The sequence below is a fragment of the Cryptomeria japonica genome, chromosome 8 (genome assembly GCF_030272615.1).
Source record: "Cryptomeria japonica chromosome 8, Sugi_1.0, whole genome shotgun sequence".
Classification (NCBI taxonomy): Eukaryota; Viridiplantae; Streptophyta; class Pinopsida; order Cupressales; family Cupressaceae; genus Cryptomeria; species Cryptomeria japonica.
The window spans coordinates 314,454,376-314,480,571 of record NC_081412.1 but is presented as its reverse complement, the minus strand read 5'-3'; the positions used below and the strand labels follow the sequence as shown (position 1 = coordinate 314,480,571).

General features: G+C 37.0%; 1 protein-coding gene across 5 annotated transcripts; it reads right to left on the bottom strand.

Moving 5' to 3' along the window:
* Nucleotides 1-389: 389 nt before the first annotated feature.
* On the bottom strand, nucleotides 390-26,196 carry LOC131064680 (uncharacterized). 5 transcript variants are annotated; one of them, XM_057998913.2, is made up of 4 exons: nucleotides 25,722-26,195; nucleotides 20,917-25,634; nucleotides 9,586-9,702; nucleotides 390-805 (listed from the first exon to the last, which is right to left on the bottom strand). In XM_057998913.2, exon 2 carries the CDS (start codon nucleotides 25,467-25,469, stop codon nucleotides 20,976-20,978), a length of 4,494 nt encoding a protein of 1,497 aa, XP_057854896.2. In that variant the 5' UTR covers nucleotides 25,470-25,634; nucleotides 25,722-26,195; the 3' UTR covers nucleotides 390-805; nucleotides 9,586-9,702; nucleotides 20,917-20,975. The 5 variants fall into 5 exon arrangements, with proteins under 5 accessions (XP_057854896.2, XP_057854897.2, XP_057854894.2 ...); XM_057998914.2 differs by having other exon boundaries at nucleotides 20,917-25,553; XM_057998911.2 differs by having other exon boundaries at nucleotides 20,917-26,195.

Sequence of the window (26,196 nt, the reverse complement as noted above, 5' to 3'; positions counted from 1 at the left end):
GGATCTAATAAACAGACTATGTCAACAATAAAAGAATTAAAAAGGAAGATTTTCTGCTTCTTGTCTCGAGTATAAAGTGCAATGATAATCTTTATAAATCTGTTCTTAATATTAGTCTATTGCAGATGTCATTAAATGAAAATCCAATTTTTCTGTCTTTCACCTGCATATGGCATATAATAATTGCAAGATGCATTTTGCAAATATCAAACTATATAGTAAGACTAACTAGACCAAGATATTTACCATTTATAAGATCCATAGACACTAGTGAGAACTATTATACTTAATCAAAGACCAAACTAATCCTCAAATCAACGAGCACATGAAAATTTGCATGCAAGAAAAGTGCATAAACATGAACATTTGCAACTAATTAGGCTATCATCTAAAAAATTATGCAAGTCATAATATATCAATGACAATATGAGCCTCTTATAAATACAATTCATGGTTGGCCATGGTAAGAAAATGATTCTATTTCAACCATATAAGGTTGTCCCTTTGCACCTTTTACCTTTTATTTTAAACTTGTTAGTTTTTCGAGCCCTATTGAAACGAGCATACTACAGAAACTTAACAGGTATGCAATATGTCCTTTGTGTTAATATTTTCTATATAACCTTTATCAAAAGAAAACTTATTCTTTTATGTACAGTGAAGAACAAGAATATACAACAAAATCAGCAGGGCACACTCACTGCTGAAGAAATCATAATGACTTATCTACAAACATGCCGATTGGAACAAAAACTGGCATATTTTCAAAACCCGTCAACAAATAATATAACCAATAGAGGAGAACCTGCAAAAACAATAAAGGAGAAGATCAGAACCTTTCCTGACAGACAGTTAAATCTAATAACATTATATAACATCACCTCTAATCATACAGAAGGATCATCACAACTGACCAATCAAAGTCAATATCTGCTTATTATTTAAAGCTTCATTAAAAACTTTAGCTTCACCTACTTTTAAACAGTATTCTAATCCTTCCTCCAAGAGATGATACTACACACATTCCCAGCAGCAAGTATAAGTTCACTAATTCTATCAGTACAAAGACTGGTAATTGGTTTCCTAAAGCATGGCAAAAAAGGTAGACATTTCATATTTACACAGAATAAAGACAATCAGAAATAATTTACGAGGAACTTACAATTTTGATACAATTAATAGTGGAAGACCTTCTAATTCACTGAATCAAACAACTTAAGCTTATTATTAATTATTTGTTTCTTGGAAGAATGATTATCACTGACTTCCTGAATCAAACAATTTAATAGTATCTCTTAAATTCTACCACATAAATACAAATTCTCATCATAGAAGATGGTGAACATCAAGCACTTGAACATATGTACAAAATTTTAACATATCCATGGTACATTGAAGGTAGCCTATTGTGACACTAAACTCTTTCATTACATATTCTTATGTAAATTCTTCTGGTATTCTGTAACTGCAAAATAATATTCCACTGACACATAATGGAATAAAATTATAAATGTAATATTTTGCCTCGCCGAGGAAATATTAAATAACTGCACTCCATCCTTGATTAGTAAAACAGACAAACATGTTGCACTAGCCATATTAATTTAGTCCCCTTTCCTTCTATATAAAAAAATTAGAGATGGAAACACCCAAGGCAATTTGTACATGCAGCACCGTAAGTCCACAATAAAGCTACAGTATCCACTTCATAATAGCACGTATCTACAACAGACAATAACATGTATTTTTCTCTTAACTCTTTGCTCAAACTTCTGATTCTTCATCTTTTTCTACATTTTCACAGTTTAGGAATAATGTGAATGAAGAACATGTCCATATAGACCATACAGGACGATTAAACCAGTGAAATTCTGCCAAACAAATGAATGCCATCAAATGGCATTGGCTCCACTCATTAGCATGGTCAAGAAGAGGATTACGTTGATATAGCTGGTAAAAGCATACAAAGAAGAAAGGCCAATATATAAAGCAATTTAAGAAAAAAGTGATTTACTGATCCTATTTTTTACAGAATGCATTCAGCTAACACATAAAGCAGACAAAGATGAAGTTCTATACTACAAAAATAAACAAAGGGGTTTGTTGCTATTGTTATTTTCAGCTTTTGTAATATAACAATTAGCAAAAAATCTAGATGCAAGGTATTTCTATGAAATAGGATTTGTAACATGCAACTATATCCTCAAACTCTGCATCCCTGGTTAAAGGCTAGTTCCAAATATTTATATCTAGAAATCTAGAATATATATAACAGGCATGGGTAAATACAATATGTCTATGTTTCGCCTCATCTTCACCTTTTACATGTACTTGGTTGCATTTGGATTGGCTGCTTCTGCAGAGATGAATAGCAATAGCATGAGTTTTCTTATGTACATATGGTTAGTACAAATTCTGTTATTCTGTTCAGCAATTGCATGCAGATGTCAACCATGTACATCCAATCACACCAAGGTTGTCAAATGTTTTGTACTACCTACATTGCCAACTAAAACCTAAATATGGGGGAATATGAATTCATAATCATATATATCAAAAAAGTAATTTTTATCATGATTCAGACCAAAAGACAAAAAAAATGATCTGATCAGATTTTCAGCCCATCTGTAAGATCCAAAACAAAGATCAAGACAACAAACTAACCTGCTAAAAACTTTTAACTCTCAAATCCTACATCTAATTCAAGACAACATTTTTCACGAAGAGCATACTGTAAGTACAAACATATGCATTGCATTGAGTTTACAACATATTGAGTGACAAAATTAGTAACCTTTAAATATAATATTTCAAATACTTCAGACTGATAGATAATGAAGATCGGAAGGCCATTATGGGGAACCCTCAAAGAGGTCCCTTCTTTAACTACCACGCATGTTGCTTTGTATCAGTTTTTCATGAACCCAAGAGGATGGGACAAGTTATCTTGCTGTTGGTTTGAAGATTTGAATCCTCCAGTGATCCAATCTGTTGCTTGTGCTTGAGGGCTACAACAACCTGCAGTGTGTGGCTTGTCTCTTGGAAGCCTGTGGAAGTTCCATATTTTCTTGCATAGTCTGTGCTACCAGTCATTTGATCAGATCATACATGAGTCATTTTTCAATGACATGCAATATATGCTGCTGCTAATCAAAATATTCATTAATTGGTTGACAGATTCATCTTGCTGTTCAATACGTGGTCAATTTGGTGATGTAATCTACCAAGATCAGGACTTTAATATTGCACTCATTAAATTTCTAACCCAACCAGTGATACAAGATTTGCCAAGTACTTGGAAGACTTGATGAGTCCTGAGCCTAGCCAAGCCAAATGTGGCCTGTAGACTCCGCTGCAAATCTGGGCAATTCTCTGTCAGACTTGCCAAGTCTAGCAGAGAATTAAGAGCCCCATAGGTCAAACAAAACTGCATGAAAACCACTCAATTTTTTTAAAAATAATAATAACAAATTTCTACACCCTGCAAACTCCAAAAAAATCAAAGTTAGGGTCTAGTTACTGCTCTGTGACCTCGACAATTACACTTTTTGAAGGATTTGGAATCTGGACTCTTGGAGAGGTCAAAGCAATAAAATTATAGAAAATGGCATCCACCATGACAGTTCCCAACCTGGGTTTAAAAAGAAAAACATAAAAAATCATTGTAGGCTGCAGATTTGAGCTTAAGGAAACAAGATAAATACATATAAATGACAACATAGAATCATGAACTATGGTAGAGAGGAGACTATATCATTTAGCATTTTTTACCTAATATTATTTTTTTTCTGCATTTTTTATTTCCCAAATTTTTCCCAATTAAATCCTGAGTAATTGAATTACATTTATATTTTGGGTTTGCCAAATCAATCTCCATCCTGAGTAATGCTACTAGGCTGGTACAGCATTGAGGACCTCTTTGAAATACGAGCACAAGACTTCACAGAGAACTAATGATGTCGGGCCAAGTGATATAGGCTCCTGCAGCCCTGCCTACAATAGTTCATGACTCTATACACTGATTTTCATTTTTTATGCCATGGATGTTGTTGATGTGTTTTTTAGACACATACGAACACAAAATAAAATACCTAATAGTATCTTATCCTCTCTTGATCAAAGTTGCTCAAATGCTGAAGATTGGCTTAAGGTTCACTTGAGACAACTCCAAGGTTTCTATATGTCGGGTCATGACGCGTGGATAAGCACAGTTGGTCTTTATGCTTACTGTTTCATCAAAGGGCCTTACTTTTTCTTAATGTTTGAGGAATGGTGTTTAGGCGATATGCAATGAAGCTTTTCTACTACTACTAGATATTTAGCAAAAAATAGCAAAAGGATAGGGTTGCGAGATACTAAAACTATATCTAGGAATGCAAGGATGAAGGATGATTTTAGTGAAACTCAACTAGTCTTAGTTTTGCCAGAACAAGAACAACTCCACCAAGGCTAATGCATTCGTCTGAGGAGATCAAATAGATTTCAAGTTTTTGTCAAGCAAAGACACCACCAATTTGATGCATATCAATGATTAAATAACAACTGAACTTAAACACATTTCAATATTCTAGTTGACCACACAAGGCATATTTGCAATCAACAAACAGCTAGTGGTATGGATTAAGAGTTCCACCATAAATCATACACAACATTCTATCATCCAATTCTAATACTTAAACAAAATTCTAAAATTTGGATTGAGAAGATGAATAACCATGCATATGCTCTGAAGATTAAGTAGAAAACACCACACTTCAATGTCTTTATTAATCTGGCAGCAAAATAGCAACAATTGTTCAAGTTTTCTCATACATTACAAATGAAAAATGGCAGCTTATATAGAGCTCCGAGATGAAATAAAGGGCCAAGATTGCCTTGAAATGGATAGTTGAGATCAAAACCCTAATTAGGGTTAGTTGTTGCCAACTAATCAAACCAATAGAAATAAAGGACACATTTTGACACAAACTTTGAGGAGACTTCCTCCAATGAGAAAGAAACATCACATGCAGCCTCATAACATTTTTTCTTCTAGGAACTCGTTCCCTTGGTCCCTCTCTCTGATGGCAAATGCAACGAATCTGGACATCACTGAGTTGAGCTCCTCCATGGACAGATTTGGCAAATTATCGTGTTTGAACTCGATCACCTCCAACGCATCAGCACAAATGGCAAAGATCTTTTGCCATTCCATTTCCTGCTTTCGAAACATCTCCATGAATGCCATGAATGAACATGCTCTAGTTAAAACAGCATATGAGAGACCTGTTGTAGGCAAGAAGATAGACCTTATCTGATTATCTAGTTCATCAGCAATGAAACCATATTTGTCAAGCATATTTTGGAGAAACACTTCTCTAGTTGAAATGATGAACTGTTCCTGAATTGCTTTAAGTGTTTCTTCCATTTTGATGCAATCTTCTTTCGCCTTGTCAATGGTTTCCTTCTTAGTCATCAAAATGCAATACCATCTATCGAAATCGTACACTGCCTTTGCCTCCATTACTCCGCCAACGATTAGCATTTGTTTAGGAATTTCCTTCAATGCTTGCAAACGTGGGTTAATTTTATCTCAAATTGGCTGAAATTCATCCCAAATTTCCATAATGTTCTGAATCTTGTACAAGAATGTGGTGACTATCATAAGTCTGTAAATACCCATGAGTGAATGCCTTAGCCTGCTGAAAAGCATTCTCAATCCATGTTTTAGTGATTTGAGGTATCATCCTTGTTTCTTCTGCTCCTTCAGTTGCTTCTTTAGAAAGTATTTGAGGCGGAGGAGGTGCTTCTTCTTCTTGCCTAGAGGACATACGGTCGATCCTCCATGTTAGAGGTCAATCCTCTAAACTCTTCAACAACTTGATCACGAATGATAGGACCAATGTCTATCTCTCTTATGTCATAATCTTCTTCTATGATTTGATCCCTTGGCTTATCATATTTTGGAATGGCTACTTGCACCTTTTGTGAGCCAGATGTGTCATTCACTATCCTGGAATACTTCTTGGGTTTCTTTTCTTCATTTCGTTTTCCTCTTGCAAGCAAAGCATCTAAATCTCTAGCTGCATCTATTACTGTCACTGGTTTCTTCTTCATTCTTTCCTTTAGCCATTCGGGTGCCTGATCATCCAACTCTTCTAGATTAGATTGTTGTTGGTTGCTTTCAGAAGCTTTGAATGTATCCTCATGCTGTCTTTGATTCTGATCATCAACATCCATATTATGTATTTCTTCATTGATGTCGACTTGTTCATTATAGACAGGCTCTTCGTCATGTAGTGGTGAATTAACCTCTTGTTCTTCTTGCTGATTAGTGTAGAGATAAGTGAATTTTAACTTCATGTTTGAGATAAGCGAACTTCATGCAGAGAGCTTCAAGAGCGAATTTCAACTTCATAACCCAAGGTATATGAGCGAGTTTTACATTTTGAGGACGAATGAACATAAAATGGTGTATAAGAGCGAACTTCATGAACTCACCCGCATGAGTGAATATTATGATTTGATCTACATTAGCAACTTCATAATCTCAGTAAGGTGAGTGACTTCAAAAGTCAAGGTATATGAGCGAGGTTCAAAAAAATGAATGGAAGTAAGTTCAAAGACAAGTCAAGGACAACTTCATGAATATCAAGGGTGAAGTAAACTTCAAGAGCTCCTCTCCAAGAGCGAAAAAAAAAAAAAACTTCAAGTGTCGCTTCATGAGGGCGAGTTCTCTTTATATGTTCTTATTAAATCTATATATCGTGTATTTGATACTCGCTTGTTTGTTTTGCAGGAAATGAAGAAAGAAATAAGGAGATCACACAAGAAGCATTCACTTACACAAAGACATGATCTACAACATCAACGACATGAAGGGAGTTACAAGAGAAGATTCTGAAGGAGAAAGGCAGTGGTGACATCAGGAGTTCATTCCAAGGCAACATCAATACTTCAAAACTAAGATTTATACCTTGCACTTCCATGATCAAGGCATTTGAGAAGACAGTTTCAGAAGAGTTAATCAAAGTTAGAAGATCATTGTCATCATCGCTGAAGCTGAATAATGTTGAGTATCAAGAGATATTCCTTCATGATGATCTATTAAACCTACAAAGTGTGAGTTGAAGTGGCATTCTAGTCATCATCCCAGTCACCACTCACCAATCAGGGAAGGTCCACATCAGCATGTCTAAATGCAATGTACATGACTCACCATTGATGGCACAAACTCTGAGGCACCTACCCTTGTTATCTATTGGTCATGCTAGAGTGTTGTAATTATTTCATTGGCCGAATTGAGTTTGTTGTAACAAACCCTAATTAGGGTTTCATTGTAAAATCTTGGCCATTGATGGAGATATACCTGGCCGTTCATTGTAAATGAGCTCTCTATATAAAGCTCAGACTCTTCATTTGTAAAGGTTAATAGCGAATAGTTAGTAATAGGAGAGAATAGAATAGCAATTAGAATAGAAGTTAGTTTAGGAGAAGGTGGCAGAAATTGTTGCCTGAGTTGTAAATGAAATCCATTTTCATTGAAGTTATGGTGAAGTGTGTTGTTTCTTTACAATGTGCATGGTTTCTTGTTGGATCTTCATATTAGATGATAAATAAATTAGATTGAATGAAGAAATTTGTTGAATGGATTTATGTGGAATCTGTTTAATCCATACCAGTAGCCTCTTGCTGATTGTAAGTGTGCCTTGTGTGGTCAACTAGAATGATATGAGCCTAACTTTGAATTATTCTACACTCATTGCTTATGCATTAACTTGAATGGTGATCAATATTTGATGGTATTGATTTGAACATTTTTTAAACGTCCTTAGAAGATTGCACTGAGCTTGTGTCAAATTGTTCAGTTTGATGGTGAGGACCTTGCCCAGTAGAATTTCATCTAATCATTCATCCATCTTCTTACATTCTAGGTCTTGGAATAGACTCTCTCAACCCTTTCCTTTTGCCTTTTTTTAAATTCAAGTTAGTTTAGGACTGAAAAGCATCACCAGATTGTAACATCAGATAATCAAGTTCCAGCAAATCAAGCATTCAGGCATTCTAATGTAAGTCCCCTTGTGATTCCAGCATAATCGCATCAACCAACGAAGCTTATCCACACGTAGTGACCCTACATTCATGAACCTTGGAGTCTTAGCAAGTGATCCTTAAGCTAGTCTTCAGCATTTGAGAGATTTTGTTCAAGAGAGGATAAGATACTTTAGGTATTTCATTTTGTGTTTGCATGTGCGTAAAAAATACATCAACAAGTTGATGGTGCCATTCTAAGGCACCAATATCGTTTGTTCCCTGAGCTAGCTACAGCTATATACATCTGAGCCAATCCAATCAGATTTTGCATCGCACATATCAGTAAGTCTGTAGAAGGAGCACATCTGGAAGGAATAATATCCAGCAAGGAGAATTTATGGCAGAGACCAGATAAGTCTGCTAAGTCTACAAGGTTACAAGTATGCCAATATAATAGAACCTGAACATTACTGCAAATCTGGTTTATATGTGCTTACTCTGTTAACATAACAGTATGCTGATTCATGAAGAATCTGTTTGTAAACTTTGGACTGTTAGTGCATAGACTGTTATTACAGAAGTTTGGTTTGTGTTGTAGACAAACAATATTTGATATGAGCATATAGTAGACTGTTATTACAGAAGTTTTGTTTGTGTTGTATACAACAATATTTGATATGAGCATATAGATGGGAATCACTGAATCTTTCCACACAGGTGTGTTAATATCTATTCTATGATAGTTGTGTGCAGCTGGGAGCCATTAACCTATATTGTGTTATCAATCTGCTATTGAGATTCTCTATCATTATAAACTGGTATCTTTCAATGGTATCAGAGCCACTTCCTGCCAGCCTGTGTGGGTTTGGTGACGCAGCTCTACAAAAATAAGACGCTACGGATCCAATGACATTTTTTCCACTATTCAAAGCTAAATTGCTAGAAAAATGGGACAAAGAATCCCTAAAAAATAAGCCTCGATCACACGAACCTGCTAAGGAAGTGACCAGATGTTGCTATCATCCAAGACTTATTAAAATAGATGTTGCTATCATCAAGATTCCAAAAGAATATCGCTGACAATATACATAGTGTAAAGAGTAAAATTTATGCAATTTTTACTGCCAGACTTGTTGCAAACTCCACCGTGTCTTGGGACCAAGCATTCGAAGACTACATATCACAAGAGGCTACAGAAACATACCAAACTCCTCAGGAAGTTGAAGTTCAATTTTGCAGTTATACTTGATCGTGTTCATTTATTCCATGGTTAGAATACATGTAGACTAGTTGACGAGTGGCTTTTCAGATTTTCTGATGCCATTGGTTTAGTTCAATTTATTCATGAAAGTTGGTAAGCAGACTCTATTGTTTTGTGTACTTAAATTCAAAATACAACTCAAAAAAGTAATGTCACTATCATCCAGATTCCAGAAGAATATCATTCACAATGTATGCAGTATAAAACTTATGTGATTTATGGAAAAACTATCTGACCTTGCTGCAAACTGCAAAACATCATGGGGCCAAACATTCCAAGACTACATAACACAAGAAGCTGAAAAAACATACCAAACTCCTCTGGAAGTAAAAACTCAATTGTTAAGAATGAAAAGGTGGAAGGGTATAATGAATGTCTTCCCAGATTGGTGGCATGCATGATCATTCAATCAAAAAAGTAACATAAGCCTGCACATTTAGAAGACAAAAGATTTTGTCAAAGAACATATGGAACAAAACAAAGGTAATGAAAAAGGGATAACCAAATTAAACCAACCAATAATCTTCTATGGCACAAAATAAATCTCCGAAAGTTCTAACAAAAAAAACCAAAACAAAACAAATGCATAGCACAAAATTGAGACAGCATGAAAAACAAAACGTCTTTCAGGACAAAGTGCCAAAAGATCAAGTTCAAAACACAAGACCACCAAAGATCATCAACCATATTCCATGTAAATGAGAGCAGACTATTGGTTGAATGTTTGTGACCAGGGGATTTTGAAAAAAGCACCTCACAAAACATTCATAAAAGGAAAATATCATATGGTGTAAGAATAAAGACTGAAATGTTCAGAGTAGAAAATTCCATTTAAGAAGAACAGTGCAGATACAGACCATGGAAAGCCAAATCCTCCGGTGGAAATTGAAGTCACCCAAATTTGGTGGAAACGGTAAAGGACATTCCAGGCATTGTAGGATATTTTAAATAATCTGGAATCAAAATGAACACCTGATATTGGCTCCAAGATGTTCCCACTACAAAGCACAAATCACTTAATGTAATGATATTATATAGAACTTAACCTAGGTGATTTTGGAACAAGAAAAGTGTTCAGAGCAGGTTTTAGAGGTATATTTTATACTTACAAAGTGTGATTGTGAAATCCTGGAAAGCATATAGCATCTGACTTACAAATAGTAAAAGTCAACCATATGTACCACAGTAGGTTAAAACATTTTGGATGAGAATAGAGGTGCTGCCCACAGACAGAGCGAAGAAGAGAAATGGTCCACTAGCAAATTGTTACTTCATTAGAAGAAAACTTAGATGTGATTTCATCAATACTGTACAAAAAAAACAGTAAAGAGAGCTTTAAACCTGTAGATGAGAAAGCTGGGTAAAATAGAGGTGGTTCTCATGAAGATGACAAACGCTTGCTCATTCAACAGAGGAGAAAATCTGATAGTACTAATGATAAAGGGTTTTGCTCTCTTAAGGTAACCCTAGCTAAGTTCCCTAGGTTGGCATGTAATATAATATGGCTCCCCTATACCGAGGACAAAATGATAATGTAGAAATCTTGCACAACATTTTTCTAATCAAAACCAAGGAGTGTTATTGTGCAGATCATATTTTTAATGTTCACCAAGTGTTTGCCAGATTTTCAGTAAATCTGTCATGCAGACCAGCCAGATGAAGGATGAACAGTATATGCAACGAGAATTTGCAAAAAAATGCACAAAAAAAAATAAAAAACGCAGATTTTTGGTTTTTAAGCCTATAATTCCATGCCATTTCCTCACATACCATTTGCAATAGACATTAGATTGGGTCACATCAATGCAAATGGTGTTGAACATGAGACAAAGGAGTCAATGCCATCTAATTTTAGGGTAGAGCTACAGCCTCCTAAAACAAGACTAAAGCCCCAGCAAACCGCAAGAAGGTCCTTATCCCAATTATTCACTAAAACAAGAAAAGGAAATTGTAATTTGTTGCAAATTACATGGATATGCAATTTATGATGATGATTTTCAATGACAATCGTCATAAATTTACAATAGATATCATAGTTATTGACTGATTATTGTATTTGCATGATTATAAGATATTGTACTCCTTTTGTATACAAATTTAATAGAAAAAACTTCCTCAACATTTTACGATCCCATTTGATACATTTTGTAACTGAATTCTGTATAGAATTTATGCTTTTTTAAGGAATTCAAGTTTCATTTTAAGTTGCTGATTTTTTTACAGAGTTACTGTGTCCAAGTTTTCAAACTATGGTGCAAAAGGTGTGAACAAAGTGATAACTATGGCATCAATTGCTCTAACAATGCTACAGAACAAGTAAACTCAATTGATGGTCTTCTCACCAAAAGTTGCTTGTAGCTTTTCTAGACTTGAATTTTAATAAATTGCATAGCACAATTAGTAGGAAAGATTTTATAATTATTAATGACTTATTTTAATAGAATGTAGAACTTTCCCAAACCCAAATGAGGAGTGTGGAGCACGTTACTTTAAGGCCCACATGTTCAAACATGATCCCGAAGCAAATGTGGCATTGATTATGGACAGACTGCTCTTGGCTTCTGATTTGTAGGATCTCATACTATATTGACATATGTGGATTGCCCTTCCCTTTTTGGATGAATTACAAATTTGAGGACTTCCCCCTTTGGAGGGGGGCTTTAGGAAGAAGATTGGTTGCACCCTTGGCATTTCTCTGTAGATTTTGGTCTTGGTTCTCATGCAAAATCTGAGCATAATCTATGGGCATCTAATGCTTATATTGGAGTCCCTGCACCTCCTTCTTGCCCTCAGCTGCGAGAAAAACCTTCTTGTCTGCTAGTTCATGTTGTGATTGAGTGTAATCTTTGGGCATCTAATTTTAGCATTGGAGTCCCAGAACTCCTCCTTGCACTTTGCAATATGAGACGAGCTCATAGTTTTGCAATATTTGTGGGTTGTGTTCTCTGTATTTGATAAGGTTTCTAAGGCTTGATTGTTGTCTTAGGGATCCTTACACTTTGCAATATGAGATGAGTTGATAGTTTTGCATTATTTGTGGTTTGTTTTCTCTGTATTTGGTAAGGAATATAAGGCTTTATTGTTGTCTTAGGGAAGATGCTGGTGTTGCAGACTTGTACATATGAATAAGAAATTGCATGACTGTCCTTTTGTAATTTTCGATAGGTACCTAAAGTATGCATTCAATATTATAAATTCAGGCATCTTGAGCATTGCGAAAAGGTTGTGTTTGGGTTCAATAGACTTGCTAATATGGGTACAAACAGATGAGAGCATATGTAATTACATGTTTTTTAGGAGTTGTCAACTGAAGTGGTTAGAAATAGGAAGGTCAATTATTGGAGATTGGAAAGAGTGCTAGTAGCAAATTCAATCCTTCCATTAAACACTGGAGGACAAGTCTAAGAATTGGAGGATGAAATTTTTACTCCCTACACAAAATACAAATCATCTATGAGCAGAATGATGGGTTAGCTTGCTCCTATAAGGATCTGGTGAAATATATCAAAGGTCTCAAAATTATTGATAGGCTAGGTGTTGTGATCATTGCAAGTGAATTCTCAATGTTGGAGCTCTTCAAAGACAGATTTGTGGCAGCAGTTAAGCAACCTTGCATCGAACTGAAGTCAAGTTTGTACAGGAGGAAGAGAAAAAGTCAATTGAGAAATCAATGTGGCTTCAGGCAGAACAGTGGCCAATCCATCTCTTTCAGTGTGCTAAATGCTTTCAACATCATCTATCACTAGAAGGACTGCAGTTTGCTGTGAAAAGAATGTTGACATTACCTTTTCTAAGTTCATATTTTTTGGCTTGATGGTGTTTGTTACTATTAGCCATAATGCCCCTCCTTTGTATGTATTTGGCTGTAGTTACAAGTAGCGTTGTTTCTTTCAAGTAGTAAGAAGCTATGTTTAAAAAATTTCACCTCAATCTGTAACCCAAAGCAATCTGAAAAACAGATCCTATTTACAATGAAAAGGTCAGTTTTCAATTCAATCAAGGAATTCAATTTAAGCATATTTTGGTGTTGAAAAGTCATTTATGTCAGTTGGGCACATTGAGTCGTCGTGTACAAGGTTGTTGAAGACTCGGGGTGATCTGAAGCATCCTACAAAAAAAGACAAATTTTGTAGATGACCTTCAAAAATGGAGTTTTGTCTCACATTGATAGGTTCACCCCTATCAATAGTTGGATTCCTTAGTGAACAGCTAGCAATAGAGGTAAACACATAACTAGTAAAGAGGTGAACAGGGACCATTTGAGTGTGGCAATAACACTGGAAAGAATTGTCGATTTGTTATATTTATCTACCTCTGGTTTAAACTGTTCGTGAAACCTTTTCATCATCAACATTTCGGATCATACTACATGATCCATCATCCAGATGAAAGAAATAGATAGAGAGCAGAATTCTGCTATCTATCTATTTCTTTGTGGCGTCCCTTTATGTTAATTTCTTATGAATAAAGAGATAATTTACTCTAGATCAATTGCAAGAGACTTCTTTTAAAAAAAAAACTCTAAATCCTTATGAAATATTGATAATGCTGATAACAAATACTTAATAGAATGATAATGTATCAATTCTGAAGTATATGATAATATAAGTAATATGTATAATCTGCAAATAATATTATGTGGATTGGATGGTAGATCACTGCTGCATCCGATATGACTTGAGGAATTGTGCAAGGTCTGGATGTTCCAATCTGCAGAAGTCTAGAGAGATCTCTGCTCTTCCTGATGTGTCAATGTGAGATATATGCTACGCGACTCCTTGATGATAGCAATAATGCTATTAAGTGCGGTGTCTGATATGGCAATAACAATATGCTGATAATCTTCTCTAATCACCTATAGCAATTTAGGATGGTTGCTGTTTCTGATTATGACGTGGGAAATATGCAATGTGTGTGGTGATATTTCTGATTTATCCTTTGAACTATGCAACCTGTTCAATGCCAAAGGCAAATGCTCGATTGAGCAGATGCAAATATAGATACAAATAATAAACAAAGACAAAATTGGATGATGCCCTTGAGAATGGGATCAATCCTCATTATATATCTCATTGTTATTGGATAGTTGCATCCATTAGTTGGAATAGACATGTCCCTTCCTTAATAGCACCTCTTCATGACTTGTACAAATCGGTTTTTAAATCGCTGCCTTTGCAAAGTCATGTATAATCACTATTGATTAGTCTGTTTACTTTACTTGTCATTAATTAATTAATCTTCCTTAAGCGGCAATAGAGATAATATCATGCTGATCGCTGATACGCATGCATATATATATATATATATATATATATACACACATGCATGCATACATACATACATACATACATATACACATATATATACATACATACATATACATATATATATATGTATGTATGTATATACATATACATACATACATACATACATATATGTGTGTCTCTGTGTGTATGTATATATATATATGTATGTATACATACATATGTATATAGATATATATGTGTGTGTGTGTATATTCAAAGTGTAAGCGCTGTTGGTTGCTGGCTTTCAAATAGAGGCCCCAATTAAGGCTAGCTTTAATAATCCTATGCATATAAACATAGATATATATATATAATATATATACATATGTATGTATACATACATACATACATATATATATATATATATATACAAATATGTATATGTATATATACATATACATATATGTATGTATGTATATATGTATATGTATATATATAGACATATATGTACATGTACACATATACATATCCATGTAGATATATATTCAGGGATGGCTGTATATATATATAGACATATATATGTAAATATATAGACATACATACATACATATATATATACATGTACACATATACATATACATGTAGATATATATTCAGCGATGGCTGCATTGTACTGTTCGATGTGAACATGGGAGCACTTGAATGATGTGTAATATTTATCCTTTGATGATCGATCTTCGTAATCAATACCTCTTGTAATATGATCATTTGAGCGATAGATATGGTGATAATCTCGACATGCTTGCTAAATGATATTTCATGGTTAATATAACCATTTATTGCAGATTGATTTGGTAATCGACCCTCTCCTCAGCAATAATAATTGTTGGATGATCATGCTGCTCGTCTAATCATGTTACTTGCTAAATTCATTATCTCATCTTTACATGATAAGGATTTGTCTTCATATATGATCAATGGATAGATGCTATGATGTGGCATCCATATCTTCATTAGAAACCATACTTTTCGGGATCAGGTTCAATGTTCGACCATTCTGAAGGGTTAGATCAATTTGTGGAAGCTTATCTATCCCTTCTATTTCAATGAGGCATTGTCTGCAGGTGGGGCATCAACAATCCAATGGCACCTATCTTCATCTCTTGATTCAATTTCCAAGTAAGCAAGTTGGCACTCCGTCAACTTGGATTTGCTACCAATGGGACTAGATCTACTTATGCTTCAATTAAGTTGCAGGATCTACTGCTTCTTATATTTATCTTTTGTAGTGCATAAAGTTGAACCAAAGCCATATGTGACCTAAAGGCTTTAGTTCTCAGAACATATTATTAATATTTATATTAATATAAAAATAATATTATATTATTGTTAATATTTATACATCATAATATTGTATTTATATACTATAATATTAATAATATTATAATTTTATTTGTATATTATTTAAATTTATAATTATAATATTTTCCCACCCACCAACCAGAATTATGGACCCAGTCACGCTCCGGGCTAGCCCCATAGAATTGTAGGGGGAATTGTATATACTACAGCCCCCGCCCAATCGAGCTACAATGTGTTATTGGTAATCTACAATTATAGAAAGGGGGGGTGGGGGGGGCAAAGGGAAGCATGTTACGTTGTTCGAGAAAGATTAGCCATTTATAATAGTAGGGGGTCTATGAGTATAGAATCTTGGAAGGTGTTTGACCCAACAGAGCTTTTTTTATTCCTCATGTTACAGTTACTCCCACCCAACCCAACTATATTCGGGTGGAGCCCCTTTGGCCGAAGCCTCGTGAATGAAGCCGCCAAGAATAAAGCATGGAAGCATGTTGCCAAGAAGGCAAAGCTATCCTGCCTAAGTGAAAGGATTCAAAGAAGGCCTACGCTACTATAGACGGAATTTCTTGCCCATTTAAGAGTGGACTAGCATCTCTTATTAGTTCCGACTAAAAGCAAGAATTGCTCGGCCTAATAAGCTACTTATACCCACGGGTATGATACTATGCACTCGACCTCCTAAAGAAGTTGTTGGTCCTTTTATCATATATCAATTAGTTAGCAAAGTCGGAACAGGGAATGAATCCTCGTTTGACTTGCATGCTTTCTAAGAGTCCGGGGAACATATAGTTAATTCTTTCACTCAGCCCCCCCTACCCCTACTATCATAAAGGTAAAGGCGAAACAAAGCAGCAGATATTTTCAACACAATCCCCCCTTCTATAGTAGTTGGTTCGCACAGATCTCAAACTAGATGGGGTGAGCTACACATAGAATAGTCTGTATCTATCCCCCAAGGTGCATATAAACTATTCCGCAACTAACTATAGTTCCACCCCAGTATTCCCGTAATAATTCATTAGGTAGGGACTAGCCCAGGATATGGCCTGTCTATTTGAGATAGGGAATTCGATAGAATGATGGACCCATAGTAAGACATTCAAGCTACCTCATGGTAAGCACTATATACCCACGCTCTACCCATATATAAGGGCGCGTACTATCTATTAGAATTCTAGAGGGTGTTCAAATATATCCCATGCACACCAATTATTGATTCATAACCTGTCGTACCCGTTTCATAATCCGTTCGAAAACCCGTGGAATCTATTCCAGATTGATACCCATGCAGTGGGAGATCCTGAAGTAGAGATTGCAGAGTACCCAGCAAAATAAGTAGTTTCACCACCCGGAAGCCATTTATTCAGAAGTTTACCCCGTGCCCGTAGATCCAGCAAAGGTATCAGTAGCAGAAAAGGCAGGAGCATAGGCATAGAACCCACAGGCAGGGGTTACCCCGTTTGGGGGGGGGGGTGGAGATTTATCGATGCATCGAGAGGAACTATAACTATAGATAAATAACTAATTTCATGTTGATTCCACGTAGGCAGGGCCGCACCTCGTTAAAGCTCCAATTCCCAATACAAATAGAGGGGCACGCCTTTTTCATCGATCATATCAAGAAAGCGCGATGCCAAACTGAACGTACCATTGAAGAGAATGCGACGTGCCAGAAACTACTATAGTAGAGACTGGCCCATTGTTTCTTTAAGCTACTAGATCAACGGAAACTTATGAGTCAACTCAATTTATTGCTTCTGGTCTCGGATCCCTTAGATTTGGAATAGGCTATGGGTGGAAAAAACCTAAAACGAAGCAGATTCAAGCGCGGATCGAAATGGAGAACCCAAAGAGGTGGAGGCACCAAAGTTCATCGGAAGCATCGGGGAAGGCGGGAGCTAGAGCATAGGGATCAGCACCAATTGAAATGGCATAAGCAAGGGAGGCAGCAGGTGTTTTGCTATTAGTGGCAAAGGTGGGAGCAGAGAGAGCAACAGCTGATCTAGTTAACCCGGTTGAACCAGGAGTAAAAGCAAGGGCAGCATCTTTTCCGATTGCCATAGAATTGTAGGGGATCCAGCTAACCGAGTTTAATCACCAGCATACATACTAGTTTTCGTTGATCCAACAGTTGCAGAGGAAGAAGCAAGGGTAGCAGGAGCAAAGACAAAGGTAGCTTCAGCAGCTTGAGCAAAAGTGAGAGCATCAATAGTAGTAGCAAAGGACACAGAGACGGCTTATTTTGATTACCCATTGAAGCATATCTAGTTCCAGTCCCATAACCAGATTTTCGATATGGCTAAGTCTCCCATTGCCTCTAGCTAGTAGTTACGTCGTCCGGGCGAGGGGGATCGATCGTACTTACATCATTACCATAAAGCAAAGCAGGCGCAGAAACGCTTGCTCATTCGAAGAAGTTTATAGGCGGCCCCTTCAGTGATTTCTGGCTCGCAGTGAAGCTAGGGCGAGCAACCAACTGTCCTCTACCTATCTATCTACCTCTCCAAACACAATATCTTAGAACTTATTCATCCTGTCTTTTTTCGATTTATCGGTCGATTAGGTTCTGAAATACACTCCTACAATGCCTCTGGAACACAGGCCCTCCAATACAGAACTGGGATACTCTATTTCGGAGGTAAAGGAGGGCCCCATTGGGACACCGGGATGGCATTTCTTCTGCCCGTTCGACTCACAAATCGCTAGAAATTAGAAATGAAATAGGAGGGACACCCCCAGTGTGTGGGGATCCTTGATTATAGATTACCCAATTCCTTTTACCGTTCAAAAGACGCTCTCCCCCCGCTTTGCCTTTGATCATATCAAGGACCTCTTCTGGCGTCGAGGGGATGAACGGGAATAGATCGTCTGGGACGTATTGCGGAGAAGGCTGCTCGGGGCCGGGGAGCGGGGGGTTCGGATCGGCATTGGGCCCCTCAGAATCCTATCGCTCTTCGGGCGGGAAGTTTAGATCAAGCGGAGGTCATCAGTAAAGTAAAGCCGAAGGTTGGTAACCCTCTGGTCATTTGAGGATAGATAAGATTTGTGGTTGACTTTCCTACTCGAACACTAACAAATAAGGGAGGCTAGAACTCAGATTATTGACTTCAACGAGGGCTGTAATCCTAGTCATTTTTTATTTATAGATAGTTAGGAGCTGTTCCATTCCTTTTCTAATAAATATATTTGAAAAGCAGGGTGGGGGCAATAAAAGATCTTTTCCAACTTACTAGCTTCCGTCTAATCCCTTCCCATCTCTCACCCTTTAGTAGATAAGCAAGATTAGTAGGTAGATGGGCGTAGTTCTTGCCGATTGATTCCTTTTGGTGGGTGGGCCCTCCCCTTTACATTATAATAAGCGGAAGTGCTATTGATGCGTGCAAAAGACATGTGCTGCTGGAGATGGAACATGGATTACGAAAACACTCCCGCCGATAGGATTTCATTCTGATCTGCGATTCGCGGGAAGAGCAAGGTGCCTGGCTTTAATAATAAGGCAATCGTAGATTTTTTACATACTCCACTAGCCCTACTATTTAGAAGGCCCTCACCTTCATTTCATTCAAGTGAGCAAGCGCTTTATTTAGAAAGGGGGGCGCCAGCCAACTATGCCCCTATCTGGGAATGGAGAGTCGAAGCTTGCTGTGTTTACACCACTTCCGCCCTACTAGGATTCTTTTTTTTACATGCTATATCTCCCAACATCCCGATGCGGTGGGTGGGAATGAAAAGTCTTCCTTTAATTCCAATAACATCCCTTCTATATTAAGATCAAACACCTCAACTAAGATATATAGGGCTTCTAGGTACAGTTCAATAGAAATTATTTAATGCAGGATTAGACATCAATCCACTATATAAAATATTTTATTTTTTTTTATTTTTTTTTTGGGTTAGTGCTATCAAGATGGGGATAGCGCCCTATATTGAAACTGAAAAAGTTCGTTACATAGAAGATAATGCCAGCCGTACAAAACATAAATATTATATTAATAATATATATAAATATAATATTATTATATTTATATTAAATTATTATTATTTATATATTATAGTATTTATAATATTATAATTTTATATTTATATTATTAATATTTGTATATTATAATATTATATTGTACCTACTTATATATTATTATATGAATATTTATTAAATTCATAATTTATTTTGTTATTATATTATATATACATTTTTTTTTTGTATGAACGAACCTAAAATGAACCCAATCTACTCTTGCCGGATCCACAGACTGAATCCATGGACCTGAACCGGTAACATTGCTTTATAAGCCTCCAAATTTGGAGGAATAGGTTGATAATTCTCATTCTAAGATGAAAGGATGGGTTAGTGCGGTTCATGTTATAGTCAAACTCACATCTGCATGATATTGAAAGACAACAGATAACATTTTTCTTGTTCTTGAGGAAGACATAGACACTCAGTCATACTTATTTACAATATTATATCCATGAAATATTTTCTCTGGTGACTCGTTATAATCAACCAATGAGATTTATGTATTAGTCCACACACAAAATAATATTTCTAATGGCAATTTTTCATATTAATGTCCGTAAAATAATATATCTAATGGCAATTTTTCATATTAATGTCCGTGTGATGTTTGTATAAGCACATGTATTTTCTACTGTGATTTTTGACGATTCACTCATACTTATCCAAAGCAGCCCTCACAATTATATAAGTCCTGATTGTTGACGGTAAAAGGGCACTTAAGGCCTTGGTTTCTTGATTGAATAATATTCATTTTACTTACTCATTTATAACAACTAAAAAGGAACTCCTCCAGGAATATCTTGAGGAATTATCCTTGTCTAACTTCAAGGTGAGATAAGCACTTCTTTGATTAAATTTTATAATATCCTATCACACACCTATACACAGGCATGAGAGTTCATAAATGAATCATATGACCATAAATTTACCATCACTGGACCATGCAAAAAGAAAAATTTACCAAAAACGCAATCATGAAGAATCTTACAATGTGGAAGCAGCAGAAGCTAATATACCTTGAGAATTCCAAATATGTTTCCAAGTTCTAAAACTTTGAAATATATCATTTGGATCTTCATAGCAAGCTGGTACTTAGAAGTTCAGTGGCTCTCTGTCTGCTAAAGGAATCATTATCAAAATCTCCATCGGATATGTGCTCATGAGTTTTAAGATTTGATCCATGATTCAATGGATTTAGTTCAAGCACCTCCCACCCCATTGGATGACTTTCACGCATACTACCAGGAATTGAGTGTATGGATGGAGGAAGCTCTATAAATGGTACCATACCCTCTTCCATATTTGATTCATTGAAACTCCTAAGAACACGGGGACTAGTTAAAGAGCCATTCCTATTGTACACTAGCTCTGCCTTGCCACCAGAATATATAGATGAAGATTCGCCATTATAATTAGAAGAACAAAAATCAAAACCAAGGCCTGAACCACAAGCACCCTGTTCATCCCTGCAATGATAAATGCTATCATTGCGAGGCCCAAGGTCGGAGTTATCAGTATTTTCCTTCTTTTGCCTTTTCCATCTCTTTGTTGATGATGTCCCATCATCTTCAAAATCTTCTTCATCTCTTTCAGTGTGTAAATAAACCCACAATTTCCTCTCCCCATCAAATTGCACACATGGATCACGCTCATAATGTAAACGATCCAAAGCTCCACTAACGACCTGGTTAACTTGTGCATCTGATACACCTTCTACAATATATTGAGAATCCCGAATGAGTGTACAGACATCTGCCCTTGTGCCAATGCTCCCAGGCAATCTAGCAGCCGCATCTCTGACAAGACATAGTATTGTCACATGAGGTGGCCTATCAGGCTTAAGCATAAAATGGTCCCGAGCCTTTGATGCAGGCTTACCGCCACATCTCCTCAATGGAGCAACAACTGCTTTCCTTCCATCTGCAGCAGTGTAAGCAAAGGCCCTATCTGGAACTGAATATCGTAAAACTTCCTGTCTACGGAAATAGGCTCTCATGTCCGGAGAGCTCGGAGTGATAGTAATTAAGCTCTTCTGAGCTCTCAAGTCCCGAAATCTTTCCTTCTCATCTAGACAAGTCAGCATTGATGGTTGTGGTGGAGAAGGTAGAAGGACGATTTGTTGAAGAGTTTCTTGCCCATTCTTCAGCCAATTTGCAAATGCCTCAACCAATTTTAAAAGCATCTTCTGAGAAACGCCCCATGCTTCAGAAGAAGTTTGGACTCCAAGAGACTCGTGTCCTGGTGAACTAGAATTTACAGGGCCAAGCCATGACCAACTCCTGGTGGATTTATCATAGACTGCAAGGGGCTTCCAACCCTTAACTCCTTGAGGTGCTGTCTTTGAAGCAAAAATTTTCAAGACTCCACGAACCAGATCCTGTAGTGGCCCTTTTATTTCAAGGACACAATGGTCTCCTGGATTCATTTGAACTCGCTTTACAATTTCTCGGAAAGGAATAGAATATGGAGTAGCTTGTCTTTCACATTCTAAATGACTGGAAACTAAACCTCTTGTGCACTTGTCAGGCTGACCATCACAGGAATGGTTTGGTATCACAGAATTGTGTTCCTCAACCTTCCCATCACATGATATTATAAACTGTCCCTCCTGATCTGAGCTCTCTCTCTCCCCATCACTTTTTTCAGAATGATTTACCACTTCTGAAATATCTTCTGCCATAGGTGAAACCATAGCTGTTCTAACTGCAGACAGGAAATGCAAGATAGAGAATGAGAAACTAGAAACAACAGGAGGCATAGAAAAAGGAGAGGACTTCTTTATGGCCTTTGCATCTGATGTTACTTTATTGGCTATGCTAGCTTGCTTCAAAGATAAGGACATTAAGGATCCGGTAGTTTTATCCATCTTCTTACAAATTTGGTTTTCCTCAGATTTGTCATCATCTGATGGCTGGTACAAACTGGGAGAATCATTACACTGCAGTACATTTGACTCTGGCATTCCATTGAGAGCTTCAGGATCAGCCTCAACTTTCTTAGCTTTTCTATTCCCAGTCTTACATTCTTGTAAATCCAAGCAAATAGTGGACTGAGGACTAACCTGACTTCCATGGGACTTGGCCATCACATCAAGGACTTTGGAATCCTCCAACTTCTTCTTAGCCCCTTTCTTCAAGGGCTTTAGTCTACCCACTTGATGATGTCGACTGAGATTAGAATTGCACATCCCATATGATTTTGTGACCCTCGTAAGGATGTCAGCATCTTCCTTTGAAGTCCTATTAGCCACGGTCATCAGTGGCTCTTCTTCTGCTTGCTTTCCCAAAATAGACTGAGCATCAACATGTGACCCATATGACACTCCAGCATCAAGGACATTAATATCATCTTTCATATTTTTCTTAGTTTTCTTCTGCAGTATTGTACCTTTACCTGATTGGTGGCATAAGCTTGTAAGAGTAACATTATGTGAGTTTGAGACACGTTTTCCTTCAGTACCACCAGAAAAGGTATCCTCAGATTCTTCCCTCTGGGGTGATAACATTTCTTTTGTCTCACTTTTTCTTGTGTTCTTGATTGCCCCTTGATATCCTTTAAAAGTCTCCATGCCTTCTTTGGGGCTATCAAAACTTGCAGATTCTTCGTGTATCTTCTCTAGATCAAAGGTCATTACATCATCAAGTTGTCTTTTCTTTCTTTTCTTTTTCTTCCCTTCTTGAGATCTTCTTGATTTATCTAGAGACAAAGAAGTTTCCAATGCATTTCTTTGATTTTCAACACGTTCTGACTGACCTCCAAGGCACTCTGGCTGATGTTCTAGCTTGTGTTCATCTGGGAGAATCTTTTGCTTTACTGTAAATCTGAGGAAGCCTTTTAACGATTGATTTTTCTTCGGTTGCTCCAAGATTTTACTACATTCTTTTCTCCCTTTTTTATCTTCATATATTTGTAGTTCTTTATTATCTAGCTCTTTATCATCAAGGATCATTTCATGCCCAAAAGGCAATCCCTGATGCTCAGTTAAACCAGTATCCTGATCAAATGACTCCCAGTACTGATTGATTGGCTTTTTATGAAAATCAAAACGATTTATCTTCTTTTTGTCTAATTTTTGTACCTGCCCCTCAGCATTCAAAGAAACATCAAGCATTTGAGGATAATTACATAAATCTCTAGAAGATATTATACTTGCTCTTTTCCTTGGCATTTCTTGCAGCTGTCCTCTCCAGTGCTCTGATAATATCTTTGCCCTTTGCGCACTTTGTTCTGGATTTTTGAAAGTTGTGTTTCCTCCTGCAAGACCATTTTCTCCCTTGTAACGTCCAACATTTTCATCAAGAGTTGGTGCCTCTCGCATATCCATGCTGTCTGATATTTCTTTCTTCTTTACCTTTCCAAAAGTTCTACAATGCTCTAAAGTACTTTCCACCAGACCTGAATTTCCATTCAATAAATTCCAAGGCTGATGTCCTTTTGTGTTATTGAAAGTTGTTTCTAAGCCATTGATTCTTGTCCTGCTTCTAGTCTTCCGCATCGTATACGGTGCCTCTTCAACAAGATCATCCACTTCCCATTTGCTGATATGTGGGACTGCAGATGAGAATTTACAATCTGTCTTTGAATCCTGCATTTCAGAAAATGGTGTCCTCTGATCACTTTCAAGATGCTCTTCAGTCAGCCCATTATTTCTCACTCTATATTTTGGTGCCATTTTTGGAACTCCTTTTGAGGCTGGTTTCCCCATTTTTTCAATCCCCTCTAGCAAATGGCTGTGCAATTGACTTTTAAGAGGCAACCTTCTTACCAATGAACATTGGCCATCATTTTCAGTAGCTAGCCCCTTTCGTTTGAGCAGAGAAGGATCGCCCTTCAACATGTTGTCATCTTTGACAAAGTTTGAACATTTGATCGACCAGGCTGACGATTTTCCTGGTCTTCCCTTCTGCATAAGCTCCAACATTTGCTTTGAATGCCTGTGTGACAAAGACTGTGACTCAGCTTGAGACAATGCCAATGCCTTCAAATTCTTCCATGAATTCCACCTGTGGAGCCTCTCCTCAATGCCTAGGTATGTGCAATTTTGCCAAGTTTCTTTCATCTGCACAAGATTTTCAACCATATTGTTCTGATATTTTCTCAGAAAGTGATAGTGAGCTTTTCTCTGCAAGTACTCCAAACATTGCCGGTAGCGAGATACCGCTGGCTGACAGAGGCCACCTTTCAACATTTCAAAAAGTTCTAACAGCGGGCTGCCAAAATGAAAATTCTCCCCTGCTAATAACTGCTTTAAAGTGTGCATAAAAGTGTCCTGATCCATGTCCGGAAGATAGACCGAAAGACTGAAGCGCTCTTCATCAGTGAGGCAATAATTCCAAGTATCCAGAGACAATATAGGCTTCAAGTCTGGCAGGTCAAAAAGCTCATAAGGTATGTTACAATTGTGCTTTCCCACTCTGCACAACTCGCTACCTATCTCTCCAACATCGGACCCTTCACATGAATCTGATGAATCTGCCTCAACATTATGCTCCCGACTGTCCTCGTCGCTCAATGAGCTACTCTCTCTACTAACCCTCCAAACCCTAGATTCTCTCTTCAGTATAGCCATAAAGAATCTTTCTAAAGAAACAGAGCGAACTTTTTTTGTATTACGCGTAATTCAACCCAATTTCCACAACCGAATTTCAGGCATCTCCATAAATATTGCAGCCAGAATTCTTTGTCAGCGACGTTTCGTACGACTCCATAAAAATTAAGTGAAAATACAGGAAAACTGCGGAAGTACAGCCTTGAGATTTAATTCAAGAAAAATTCAAATTTTCAAAACGTAGAAAAGACCAAAGTCAGAAAATTCAAATACCTTGAAAACAGTTCCCCCTATCTCTCCGGCAAAACCTTGCCTGTCAAAGCCCGAAATTCCGCCAAAATTTAACACCGCTGAAATTCGAATTCCCGCAGCAAAATTGAATTAAATAACTCAAAACCCCAAGCGTAAGCCCATACCCCGCCACGGTTCAGTGGAGGTACAAAACATACAGAAAATGATGAAGCAGCAAAATCCGAGTCAAATTTGATGAAAAAAGCATGAAATCCAAGGAAATTCGAAGCAACGGAGCTCAAAGCCAATCGAAAGTTAGCATTTGAAGCGATGAAAGGATAATGCAAACCGTTGCGGCAGCAAAGTGCAATGGGGGGAGGGAAGGGATCCAAACCTTAGCATCAAATGTTACCATTTTCTCTCTTTAGCACTAAATGTCACCTTATCCCAATTTCTTTTAACCCAAAGACATCAATTGCTGAAACAAAGCTTATCGTCAAGCAAAAATTAAAAAAAA

Bases quoted from the DNA above. Each gene is read 5' to 3' on its own strand.
- LOC131064680 (XM_057998915.2), bottom strand. From the start codon at position 25,469: ATGGCTATACTGAAGAGAGAATCTAGGGTTTGGAGGGTTAGTAGAGAG.